The 14027-nt window shown below is 35.9% G+C and overlaps 1 protein-coding gene across 1 annotated transcript in view; it reads left to right on the top strand.

Moving 5' to 3' along the window:
- The window catches only part of LOC148943762 (AP-3 complex subunit beta-2-like), a 154052-nt gene that overhangs the window by 75711 nt on the left and 64314 nt on the right, over positions 1 to 14027 (top strand). The window contains 1 exon segment of the mRNA XM_089101231.1: positions 1519 to 1748. Coding sequence (XP_088957357.1) covers positions 1519 to 1748 — 230 coding nt within the window.

The following is a 14027-nucleotide window of genomic DNA, read 5'->3' as shown; positions in this document are numbered from 1 at the left end:
TTAAAAAAAAATTACAAGAGACGGCGTTTGATCTAATCAGATGAGTATTTAGATGCTTTAATTAAAGATCAAAACCACTCTGTCAGAGTAACACATTATGGTAGAGTGGAGTAGTAATAAAATTTTGAAAAATAAAAAAAATTATTCCATCTAAAAGGAGGTGTATAAAAAAAAACTTTATTTTTCCAAGGGAACTTTAATCTAGTGATTTTTCGTAACTGTTTAACTGGGCATCAATTGTCTTCCTCTAAACACTAAGATATATTGGAATCTTTTGCAAATGTGTTTTAAATCCGTTTGTTACAATCTCTTTAGTTAATCTGTATAGTGGGTTTCAGGCAAACTTCAAATAGTGAACATGAGAGCAAAGCTACTTGCATAAAATCTGTTATAATTTTTTCTGTAAAACTGTTTGCGATAATCTGGTTTCTAGTTTCTGTTTGTGTCAATCTAGTTTCTGCAATGATATTCATTATTTATAAGGAATTTTTTTTTTAGCTCATAATATAGAACTTAGCAGCAGAGTTATTTACAATAAATCAGTAGTAAAGCTGTTTGCAACAATGTAGTATCTGTAACAAAATCCATGATTTATACGGGGATCTAGTCTTGCAACAAATCTGTTGCAATATGTTTGCAAAAATGTAGCTTTCTGTAACGATATCTATTATTTACATGAAGATTGTTTGCAAAGTTATTTTGCATTATATTGATTACAGATTATAGATATTTCAATATAATAGAAGATTATATTGCACAGTTATTAGAAGTAAAGCTATATGTAACAAATCTGTTGCAATCTGTTTTCAAAAATAAAGTTTCTGTAACGATATCTATTATTTATGAGTTGGCGCCTGTCAAATTTGCACTAGGTAGTAATACAGTTACTGCTGCAGCGTCAATGACTTACCATGGTTTGCCAATTGGGTCTAATCTTAAAGCTACCCGGTCCTGTCTAATAAATGATCTCAAACAGAAAGTCGAAAAGCGAATGGGACGATTTTGTCATGCAAACGCCTATATAACCGCCGCATTCTAGCACGGATCTTCAATTCCTTTGCCACCCCTCATATCTTAGTTTTGTCACCTTTCTGGTCTTTGTTTACTTTTGATTATAAAAAAAAAACGATCCGTACAGTGTTCTATAAGTTTGCAAAATATCTGCTTAGCCTTCCCCCCTGGCGAAGAAACTGCCAGATTTCAGCACGTTACGGACTTGATGACCCCTTCGTCGTGATCGCGACCAGGAGGGAAAAGTTCCTGAAGTCTTTAGACCCAACCCATAGTATGTATGAAGCTATAGTCAGCAATGTGTAATGGTTGTCTTTTTATGTAAATAGTTTCGTCATTGCTTTTTTGTTGTTTTTTTTAGTTATTGAAGTATTAATTTAAGTTGTTCGTTTGTTCGATGTGTTTTGTTGTTTTCTTTTCAATTTCTCTTTAATCTATTTTAACTTTTTTGTATTGTTAAAGATGGTTAATAAAAATCATTCATTCGTTAATTATTTGCAGTAATATTTATTTAAACTCAAAATTGTTAACTTGGCAGAAAAACTATTTGCTACAAATCCCAAACAAACGGCTCTGTCGTGCCAATATGTGTTGAATCTTGCTAAATATGATATATCCTACGATATAAGGGATAGAGCCCGACTAATTAGGAATATCCTGTTCCCTGCTGAAAACATCAAAGCCATAAAGAATCCGAAGAAAATTTTCCTGGCTCCTAAACCAGCTCCTGTTTTGGAGTAAAAATATAACGGTAAGTGATTGCATTAAATCCTGACTGGATCAGAATTTTTGACCTCTTAAAGAGCGAACTGCACTCCAAATTGTTAAAATATTCAATTTAAAAAAAAAAAAAAAAAATGAAAATTCGATGAGAAAAAATAATTCCCGCAAATGTGCCATATAACAGATAAATAATCAGCCTATTTTTGAAAAAAATAGTTTGATTGAAATGAAAACTACACAAATAGATTCACCATGTATGAAAACCCTTATGAGAAAAACATAATTTTCACTTTGCCTGCCGATAGGTTCTATTGACAACTCGCATGCATATAACGCCTTTTGATTTAGTTTTTTAGCATTATGAACATTATCTGTAAGTTTTTACTTGATACCCTGTTCCAGTCTTAAGATTTCCTGCTTATGCCAATTTGATAACCCAGATGCACTTAAACTTTTTTCATAGTTGTAGTTTAAAAAAAAAGAAGCTATTTTCTAGTTTGATAGCAGCAGTAGTAGTAGTAGAAGCAGTAGCGAAAGTGATAGTAATATTCGTATCCCTAAAAGTTATAACTTTATAGATTAAGGTGTTGCTGGGATATTATATGCTCATGACGTGTTTTGGTTCAGCTTTCATCCCCGTCAAAATGCCCTGAAAGCTTCAACATAATATTCTAAACCATTCTTTAGCAATTAATGATACGCTCTTTTGACAACCTGCATGCTCGTAATGTGTTTTGATTCAGCTCAACACCACCCTCAACATTCCCTGAAAGTTTACCTTAATGCCCTTAGTATTAGAAATAGTGTTAGTGTTAGTAGAAGTAGTGGTGACAGTAAACTTGGAAGTAGTACTTGTGATAGCATTGTTAGTATTAGTATAATTAGTATTCACATTGTCGGTAGTTGTTTACTTCAACATCCCCTCAAAACGACTCAGTAGTTTCTATTCAATACTTAAAGCCGCTTCTGATACACTGTTGATACTCCTTCTTAATAACTTGCATGCACATAGTGTGTTTTGATTTAGTCCAACATCCCCCTCAACAATCCCTGAAAGTTTCACCTGAATACTATTAACCTTAGTAATAGTATTACTAGTAGCAGTAGCAGTACTACTACTATTAGTTGTAGTAGCACTAACAACATGCCCTGAAAAATTCAACTTAATATTCAAAGGCAGTCCAGCAATATTGCTTATAAGCCCTTTTGACAGTTCGCATGCACACCGTGTATATGGATCTAATTCAACGTCCTCCTTAAAATTTCGTGAAAATTCTCTCTTAATATTCTTAGCCTTAGTAGTAGTAGTATTAGTAATAATAGCAGTAGAAGTAGTTGTAGTAGTATGCATGTACTATCTTTTGGTTGGTTCAACATCCCTTTTCCACATGCATTAAAATTTTGGACTTGATACTGTAAACTATTCATATGACATATATGTTACGCTCTTTTGATAAACTGCATCGATATGGTGTGTTTCGATTTATTTCAACATTCCACTCAACATTTCCTGAAAGTTTTATCTTAATCCCCTTAGATTCAGGAACAGTAGTAGTAGTAGAAGTCATAGTGTCAGTTGTAGTAGTAATTATAATAGTTGTGATAGTATTACCAGTTGTAGTAGTGGTAGTAGTAGTTGCTGTTACAGTAGTAGTTCTAGTTGCCGTAGTAATAGTAGCCGTAGTTATAGCATTCACATAGTGTATTTGGTTTTTTCAACATCCCCCTTAACATGCCCTAATTCATTCACCTTAATATCCTAAGCTGGTCCTGGTATATTGCTGATACGCCCTGTTGACAACCAGTATTCATATAGCGTGATTTGGTCTGTTCAACATAATTCCTTCAGAAGTTGTACCTTAATACCCTTAGCCTCAGTAGTAGTAGTAGTAGTAATAGTAGTAGTGGTAGTAGTAGTAGTAGTGTGAACTATAGGGCCTTTTGGTTAGTTAAACATTCCCTTCAAGATGCCTAGAAAGTTACAACTTGATACTCCTACTACCTTCTGACAAGTGCATGTGCATAGTGTGTTTTATTGAGTTCGACATCCTCTTAATGATTCCCTGAAAGCTTCACCTTAATACTTTTAGCCTTAGTTGTAGTAACGACTGGAAAAGAAAAAGAAAATTTGTTTTCCCCTAAAAAAGGAAAGGGAAAAAACTGAGATAACTTTACTCTTTTTCAAGGGTAAAAGTTTCCTTTAATTTCAGTGATTTTTACGTCTGCTACAAACTAACATGAGCCAACCATATTATTCCTTGCCATCGAGAAAATAATCAGCCCCTCTTTTTCATAGGCAGCGCAATAGCGCTGCTTAAATAAAGAGCGATGTGGGCACAATGTATTATTTTTTATTTTTTTTAAGACCAGGGCACTTCGTATCGAAGGAATTGTCGTAGAAACTTCGAAAAAGGTTCATTCCATTGGATATTGAAAGAGCCAGTGCCCTTTTTAGTAGTAGAAAGTGGATGATGGGCAACTGACCCCTTCCCAAGCCCACCTTTTCCCCAATTTTTTCCCAAAAATTTTTAGATAATCTTTTTGTTCAACGTAGTTTAAAGGTCCGAAAATTATGTCTTTGAGGATGACCCCCCCCCCCCCTTAGAACCCTCAGGGCAAGGATTATAAGCTATGCCCTGGGGACATATAAGGTACCATAGTCATCGTAATAGCGCTGCCTAAGTAAAGAGTAATGTGGGCACAATGTATTATTTGTTGTTTTTATTACCATTATTTGTTATTACCAGGGCCCTTCGAATCGAAGGAGTTGTCGTAGAAACTTCGAAAAGGGTTCATTCGATTGGTAATGGAAGGTGCTAGTGCCTTTTTTAATAGTCGAATGTGATCGGAGGGCAAATAACCCTCCTCTCACGCCCACCCCTTCCCCAAACACATTCAATCAAAATTTTGAGATAGCCATTTTGTTCAACGTAGTTGAGGGTCCGGAAATTATGCATTTGAAGACGACAATCCCTTCCCCCACAACCCTCATAGCAAGGGCTGTAAGTTATGCCTTAGGGCATGTAAGGTATATATAGACAGGGTGTTAGTATAAACTTTGGAGGGGGCTCTTTGGAATGCTAATCAGAAGTTTTAGTGCCCTTTTTGAGATTCAGTGTGATCGGATGGGTGGATACCCCCCCCACACACATCTCATATTTTTCCAAAATGCAACCCCGTCCCCCGTCCCACGCCCACCCTTCCTCCAAACACAGCCAATCAAAATATTGAGATAGACATTTTGTTCGACGTAGTTGAACGGCCCAGAAATGATACTTTTAAGGATGACAACCCCCCACAGCCCTCAGTGCAAGGGTTTTAAGTTATGTCCTAGGGGCATATAAGGTATTTATAGAAAGGGCGATAACCCCCCTCCCATCATTGGATTGCTAATCAGAAGTTTTAGTGCCTTTTTTGAGATTCGGAGTGATTGGAGGGTGGATACCCCCCCCCTCACTCATCTTGTATTTTTCCAGAATGCAAAATGCAACCTCCCCCCTCCCATGCCCACCAGTTCCCCAAACACATCCAATCAAAATTTCGAGATAGCCATGTTGTTCAAAATTATTGAAAGGTCCGAAAGTTATGACTTTGAGGATGAAAACTCCCCAGAGCCCTCAGGGCACGGGGTGTAAGTTATGCCCTGGGGACATATCAGGTATATATAGAAAGGGTTATCGTTTAAACTTTGGAGGGGGGTCATTGGATTGGTAATCAGACGTTATAGCGCGTTTGTTAAGATTCAGGGTAATCAGAGGGTGGATACCCCCCCCCCCACACACACACACCTCGTATTTGCCTGAAATGCATCTAGTAGAAATTTTGAGATGGCTATTTGTTGTCGTAGAAACTTCGAAAACAGCTTTCTCAATATTTTGAGATAGCAATTTTGTTCAACGTAATTGAAAGGTTATATTATGTCTTTGAGAATGCCAACCCCCCACCACAGCCCTCACGGCAATGTGTTGTAAGATATTGACTGGGGGTAGATAAGGTATGTAAAAGAAAAATGTTTGTGTATTTGGCTGTGTATCAAATCGCCGTCCCCTGTAAATTACAAAATAGAATAAAGAAAAAAAAAATCAAACAGTTCGTGGTAACGAACTCTAAGTAAGGAGTGACCCGGCTCAATGGTAACCGAAACTCTAAAAAATCTCTAAAACTATGAAACTCTAAAACTGGAATTTTCCATTTTTTGCCAGAAGAAAGATCACGGATGCGTGTTTTTTTTTTTTTTTCTTATTATTTTTCCCAGGGATGATCGTATCGACCCAGTGGTCCTAGAATATCGTGGAAGGGCTCATTGGAATGGAAATTAAAAGTTCTAGTGCCGTTTTTAAGTGACCAAAAAAAATTTTGAGATAGCCATTTTGTTCAGCATGGTCGGAAATATTAAAACTATGTCTTTTAGGATGACTTAATCCCTCGAAGCCCCCAGGGGGAGGGCTGAAAGTTATGAACTTTATCCAATGTTAACGTATAGTATTGGTTATTGGGAAGTAACCAGACGTTTTCAGGGGTAATTTTTTCTGGTCGTGGGGGGGGGTGGGGGGGTTATATGGGAGGACCTGTTTATGAAGGAAATGTTCATGGGAGCAGGGGCATTGCTATGAAGGGGGCGCCGGATTTCCCATCATTATTTTTAAAAAATCCGAAATTAAATATAAAAAAACAAGTTTTTCAACTGAAAGTAAGGAGCAACATCAAAACTTGAAACGAACAAAAAAATATTAGCTTTATGATTGGGTTCACTTTCTAGTCAATGCCTCACTCTTTAAGCCAAAGATTTTTTAGCACTTTCATAAGACCTATTTATTCTAATTATCGGCCTTTGTTATAAAGAGGTCAGTTTAAAAGAATTGGAACAAAATTTAAACTTTAGCTTAAAGAGCAAGGTATTGACTAGGGTGTAAACCTCCTAATATACGTATTAAAAATATATGAATACAAAAGTTCGTTACCTAAGTTAATTCATAAGTTACTTGTATTTATTACTAATAAAAACGTTCGTAAATAAAATTCAACAAGTTTCGAGAAAGCCATTTAACCAAATAAAAGTAAAATTAATATGCAAATTTCGTTTTAATTATTCATGCACGGTGAGCCAAAATCAAAACCTGCATTAATTCATAAATGTTCACAAATTAAATAAAAAAAACAATTTTTTTTTAACTGAAAGTAAGGAATGACGTTAAAACTTAAAACGGACAGAAATTATTCCGTATATGAAAGGGGCTGTCCCCTCCTCTACGCCTTACTCTTTACGCTAAAGTTTGGATTTCTCACAACTCAATTTTTTTTAAACAATAAAATTTTGTTTTAATTGCAAATTTTTTAAATTAACCTTAACGAAATTCACACCATCAGATTCAGCTTATCAACGAACATTATTAAAGAAGCTTCAAACTCCTATCTGCAAAAATGTGAAATTTTTCATTTTTAATTAACTTTAACGCAAATACCACCATCACATTCAGCTTATCAGAGAACCCATCAAAGAAGTATCACGCTCATTTCGGCAAAAATGTAGAAATTTACATTTTTTTGCTCGAAGAAAGATCACGATGCGTGTTTTTTTTTTTCAGGGGTGACGGTTTCGACCCAGTGGTCATAGAGTATTGTGAGAGGGCTCATCCAAACGGAAATTAAAAGTTCTAGTGCCCTTTTTAAGTGACAAAAAAACTGGAGGGCAGCTAGACCCACTCCCACGGTCATTTTTTTTTTTTTACCAAAGTCACTTGATTGAAATTTTGAGGTAGCCATTTGGTTCAGCCTAATCGAAAAATGTAAAAACTATGTCTCTATGGATGACTTAACCCCCCCACAGTTCCAAAGGGAAGGGCTGCTAGTTTCTACCTTTGCCTAATGCATACATATAGTATAGGTTAGTGCGAAGTATACAGATATTTTCCGGGGGGGATTTTTTCTGGTAGGGGGGGGGGGGGCTGGGGGAGTTGTTTTACGTGGGAGGATCTTTCCATAGAGGAATTTTTCAAGGGGAAGGGAATTTTTCACGAAGGGGGTGCCGGATTTCCCAGCATTATTTAAAAAACGATCAGAAATTAAATTGAAAAAAAAAAATGTTTCTTCAACTGAAAGTAAGGAAGAACATGAAAAGCTCTACTAACAGAAATGATTACATATATTAGGGGTTTCGCCCTGTCGTCAATACCTCGCTCTTTACACTAAAGTTTTTCTTAGTACTTTCAAGAGAGCTATTTATACTAATTAAACAGCCTTTGTGGTTTTCGCGTAAAGAGACCATGGGCGAACCCCCTCATATGCGTACATCAAACCGAACAGAAATTATTCCGTATATGAAAAGTTGCCTCCTCTTCAATACCTTGCCGTTTATGTTATATTTCTACTGTTTGTCCCATTTTTTTAAGAATGGCTACTGAAACACAAGAGCCGTATAATCAAACAGTTAGTGGTAACAAACTGTAAGTAAGGAGCGACCCGGCTCAATGGTAACCGAAACTCTAAAAAACGGAATTTTGATACCAATAGATTCATCAAAAGAATCAGATTTTAATTCTAATTTCAAATATATAAGTTTCATCAAGTTTAATTTTACCTATCAAAAGTTAAGGGCCTGAGAAAATTTGTCAGATTTTCGGGAAAAAAGGGAAAGACCCCCCAAAAGTTAAGAAACCTTAATGAAAATCACACCATCATATTCATTGTATCAGAAAACCCTACTGTAGAGGTTTCTAGCACATAAATAAAAAAATGTGGAATTGTGCCTTTTTTTGTCACAATAAAAATCACGGGTACGTGTTTATTTGTTGTTTTTTTTTTCCAGGATTGATCGTATAGACCCATTGGCGCTATAATATCGCGATAGGACTCCTTCGAGTGAAAGCGAAAATTTCTAGTTCCCTTTTTAATGCCGTCCCCTGAAAACGTCTGTATACTTCCCAATAACCAATACTATATGTTAACAATGGGTAAAGTTCATAACTTTCAGCCCTCCCCCTGGGGGCTTCGAGGGATTAAGTCATCCTAAAAGACATGGTTATAATATTCCCGACCATGCTGAACGAAATGGCAATCTCAAAATTTTGATCGGGTGACTTTGGGAAAAAAATGAGCGTGGGAGGGGGCCTAGTTGCCCTCCATTTTTTTGGTCACTTAAAAAGGGCACTAGAACTTTTAATTTCCGTCCCAAAGTCACCTGATCTAAATTTTGAGATATCCAATTTTTTCAGCATGGTCGAAAATATTATAACTCTGTCTTTTGCGATGACTTAATCCCTCGAATCCCCCAGAAGGAGGGCTGAAAGTTACAAACTTTACCTAATGATAACATATAGCATTGGTTATTAGACCCAGCTCAATGGTAACCGAAACTCTAGAAAACGGTATTTGGATACAAATAGATACATCAAAAGAATTGGATTTTAATGCTGATTTCAAATATATAAGTTTCATCAAGTTTAATCCTACTCATCAAAAGTTGTATCAAAACGGTATTTTGATACAAATAGATGCATCAAAAGAATGTTAACATATAGTATTGGTTATTGGGACCCGGCTCAATGGTAACCGAAACTCTAGAAAATGGTATTTTGATACAAATAGATGCATCAAAAGAATCGGATTTTAATGCTGATTTTAAATATATAAGTTTCATCAAGTTTAATTATACACATCAAAAGTTACGCGCCTGAGAAAATTTGGCTGATTTTTGAAAAAGGGAAAAAGACCCCCTAAAAGTTATAGAACCTGAGTGAAAATCACACCATCATATTCCGTGTATCAGTGAACCGTACTGTAGAAGTTTCAAGGTCCTATCTACAAAAATTTGGAATTTTGCATTTTTGCCAGAAGAAAGATCACGGGTGCGTGTTTATTTTAATTTTTTTCCCCGGGGTGATCGTATCGACCCAGTGGTCCTAGAACATCGTGGGAGGGCTTATTGGTATGGAAATTAAAAGTTCTAGTGCCCTTTTTAAGTGACCAAAAAAATGGAGGGCAACTAGGTCCCCTCCCACGCTCATGGTTTTCCCAAAGTCACCTGATCAAAACTTTGAGATAACCATTTTGTTCAGCATGTTCGAAAATATTATAAGTATGGCTTTTAGGATGACTTAATCCCCCGAAGTTCCTGGGAGGAGGGCTGAAAGTTATGAACTTTACCCAATGTTAACATATAGTATTGGTTACTGGGAAGTATACAGTACAGTACAGTTTTCAGGGGAGATTTTTTCTGGTAGTGGGGGGGGAGGGGGGTCGGGCAGGGACGTATGAAGGGGGGGCCTCCGGGCCCGCCCCCCCGAAATCTCACGATTGTTTGCATTCTCCCATAATTTTCTGATTTTTCTAACAGAATAATGGGTTTGAAGGATTTGGCCTCCCCTCGAAACAAATTGGGCCCCCCCCCTGAAACAAATTCCTGCGTAAGTGCCTGGGGTCGGGGGTTATGTAGGAGGATCTTTCCATGAAGGAAGTTTTCATGGGGGAAGGGACATTGCTATGAAGGGGACGCCGGACTTCCCAGCATTATTTAAAAAAGATCAGAAATTAAATATAAAAAAACAAGTTTTTCAACTGCAACAGCAGCAACATCAAAACTTTAAACGAATAGAAAATATTACATATATGATTGGGTTCACCCCCTAGTCAATACCTCACTCTTTAAGCCAAAGATTTTTTAGTACTTTCATAAGAGCTATTTATTCTAATTAACGGCCTTTGTGATTAAGCGGTCATTTTTAAAGAATTGGAACAAAATTTGAACTTCTGCTTAAAGAGCAAGGTATTGACTAGGGGGTGAACCCCCTAATGTATGTATTAAAAATTTATGAATATAGAAGTTCGTTACGTAAGTTAATTCGTAAGTTACGTATATTTATTACTAATAAAACGTTCGTAAATAAAATGAAGCAAGTTTCGAGAAACCCATTTAACGAAATAAAAGTAAATTAATTTGAAAATTTTGTTTTGATTATTCATGTACCGTGAGACAAAATCAAAACCTGCATTAATTCAAAAAAGTTCGAAAATTAAAAAAAATTGAAAAAAACTTTTTTTAACTGAAAGTAAGGAGCATTAAAACCTAAACCGAACAGAAATTATTCTGTATATGAAAGAGGCTGTCCCTTCCTCAACGCCTTGCTCTTTACGCTAAAGTTTGACTTTCTCACAACTCTATTTTTTTTTTAATAATAAAAAACTTTAGCGTAAAGCGCGAGGCGTTGAGGAGGGGACAGCCCCTTTCATATACGGAATAATTTCTGTTCGATTTAAGTTTTAATGTCGCTCCTTACTTTCAGTTAAAAAAACTTGTTTTTTTTTATTTAATAACCCATAAGAGCGAGAAAAATAAAAATAAAACAAACAACAAACAAACCAATTCTTGTCGTAATTATTTCAATCCTTTTTACTGATAGTATTATGGAAAGGCAGTGCACGTTATTGTTTTTGAAATGAAAATTTGGAAAAATTTCCTCATCATCGAAAATTATAAAAATCAATCATGTGGAAACATAAAACATCGTTAATAAAGATGCCAAAATCCAGGTTTCCTAGAAAAGGAAATGCTTGGGGGGGGGGGGATTCTACCTGGTGCTCTGTTATCACTAAGCTTTAAATAGAAATATTTCTCATTTTTACATTTATATATATATATATATATATATATATATATATATATATATATATATATATATATATATATATATATATATATATATATATATATATATATATATATTGTTCTATGTCTTGTTTTTGGGTAAGTGTAGCCCCCTGGCCCCCCAGCTAGTGGTCGTGGAGAACTATGCAGAAGATTTATTTATTGAAGTCGCCCTAAAATCAATTGTGATGAAGGCCCTCTAATAATTCTCTACACTTAGAACTCCCTCCTAGTAAAAATTTGGACAAGGGGATTTTTTTCAAGGAGAGTCGTTATTCTCGAAGAATTTTATACGAATGGAGTGTCAAAAACGTGTTGAATAATAGAGGAGTCTCCTTCACATTTAGCACAGACTTGTGTAAAAAAGCTTGTAGTAATAAACAATAACTAAAGAGCATCTTTTTTCAAAAGAAACCAAACTGTATACCACGGAGCTTTGACTACGTATGCAAGAACAAGATGTGCTATTCATTCTTACTCCTAGTATGCAAAAACTTGTTAATTTCAAAGTTTGTTAGCATTACTAGTAACACATAAAAAACTTGCACTTGGGAGGCGATATTTTATTTTTAATAAGCATGCTTAAATTATAGATTCAAATGTACTAAATAAGGTGCTGTTATGCAAACGCCGCTCTGCGAAAGTCAAGTTGAAAAGTCAGGTTTGATACAGGGGGAGCTTGCATATACGGTAGGCCTGGGTAGGCTATTAGTAACAAACAGAAATTATATATTAAAAACAAGCTTTTTCAAATGAAAGTAAGAGGGATATTGTTACTTAAAAGGAACAGAATTATCCCGCATATGAGGAAGGCTCTTCATTTCTCAGGCCCCCACTCTTTGTGCTAAAGTGTAGCTTTTTGTCCCAAATCTAAAAACTTCTTCTCAAACACAAGGTCAGTTGATGTGCAACAAGACGTTTTTGAAGAAACATACAATTTTGTGCAAAGACCGGGGGGTAGATGAGGGGTAAACCCGACATATAAGGTAGGTTCATATCTACGATTTTTGTTTGGGGGAGGGGTTACAAAAATCTTTGAAAATTTATTTGTATGCTTTTTCGTCACGATTTTAGGAGTTGGACAAATATTTTAGCGACGGGATGGTCTATTCCTCTTTCATCCGCGGTACTTGACCCATAAGTTTGAAGGAGGTCTATCCTGCAAATGCACTGTGAGGGGTGCCAACATTGTCCCTTTCTCTGTGGATGCTCCAGGGGAGCATATTTTTGCCACAGTTTTTATAAAAGAAAGTCAATACTGGGCCCGAGTGTATCAGTCTCTAATTGGGGTGTTATACCAGTCAAGTTTTGCAGTTAGATAGAGATGTATAGGTGCACACAGTCTAGATTCGCAGGGACGGGGCCTCTGAAAAAAAAATCTGGTGGGGGAAGAGAAACACAGGTATGGTGTTTGGCCTCGAAAGTCTAGGCTTTTAATAGTTTCTATATGTTTCGAAAAGATGTTTTGTTTTTCACATGTTTTCAATATTTTTGTATCTTAAAAAAAAAATCTTTTTGGATCTTTTTCTATTCCCTCCTATTTCCTAATATGTTTGCGTAATTTTACATTATCGTTTTGGTATTTATATATAGAGATACTTTACAGCTGGGATCGCTGTCTCATTTTTTGAATATCAGGGCGAATGGATATAGAGATCTTCCTGACTTCCCAGAAGTTGCACCTGATTCAACAGTACGAAATGTAGACGCTCCATCCCGACCAAATCGCGTAAATGCGGTACGAGTTTCTGTATAATATGCTAAAGAAGAAAGTTCGAAAAAAAAACTGACATTTGACTCCAGCTCCTCTGACGGAGAAGGTGGGTGATTATAATATTTATCTTAGGTCCATTATGATCTATATATACCACTTTTCATAGGTGCCCATAGGTTTGACTCTTTGAAGTGAGAGGTTGAATGGAACTCTTTTTCATATGTAAGGAAAAAAAAAGAAGAAGTCTTTGCATCCCATATTTCTTTGTCTTTGTTCGGAAAAGTTCTTCGAAAATGTCGCCGAAGGAGACTTTCGAAAATCCGAAAATTGTATGGGGACTGAGAGGAAGGGGGTTAAAAAAGAAAAAAGGGTATTTTTGGTATTTTTTCAATCTTTTTTTTCTATTTTTAGGGGCAAATCCTCTCTCTCTGTTCCTATATGCAAACATGAGACAACTTCTTAGCCCACAGTGCGTGCACACATTGTGGTATGCTATTAAATAGTCTGGAGTACAAACAAAAAAAATACAAATTAATGGCCAAAGCTTAAAGATCAACATCAAATTTTATTAAATATCTGCTGTAGTTGCTGCACAAATCCTGTTAGCTGTACAAACATTAAATACCTTGCCTATAGAACTTGAGCGGGCTAAAAAAGCGTTAATAGGTGTCATTGAAAATTTTTTTTTTTTGTATTTTGTTATTAGTTTTTTGACAAAAATCTGCAGTTTTTTTTATCACGGTCAGATGCATGCCTCTCACTCCCTTTAAAGCGTCTCACTCCCTCTTACGTTTTTGGAAAATATTCAAAGGTTTCGTTATTTAATTGGCTACATCCAGGATCGTATCCGGTATTTTTGTTCGTGGAGGGTTTTTTTTTTGGGGGGGGGGGGGGGTGGCAAAAAACATATTAAAAAAATGTAACAACAATTTTTTGAAT

This window comes from Artemia sp. Qi Xiang Cuo, chromosome 15 (assembly GCF_049724085.1).
Source record: "Artemia sp. Qi Xiang Cuo chromosome 15, ASM4972408v1, whole genome shotgun sequence".
Classification (NCBI taxonomy): domain Eukaryota; kingdom Metazoa; phylum Arthropoda; class Branchiopoda; order Anostraca; family Artemiidae; genus Artemia; species Artemia sp. Qi Xiang Cuo.
This window is presented reverse-complemented; position numbering and strand designations above follow the sequence as displayed.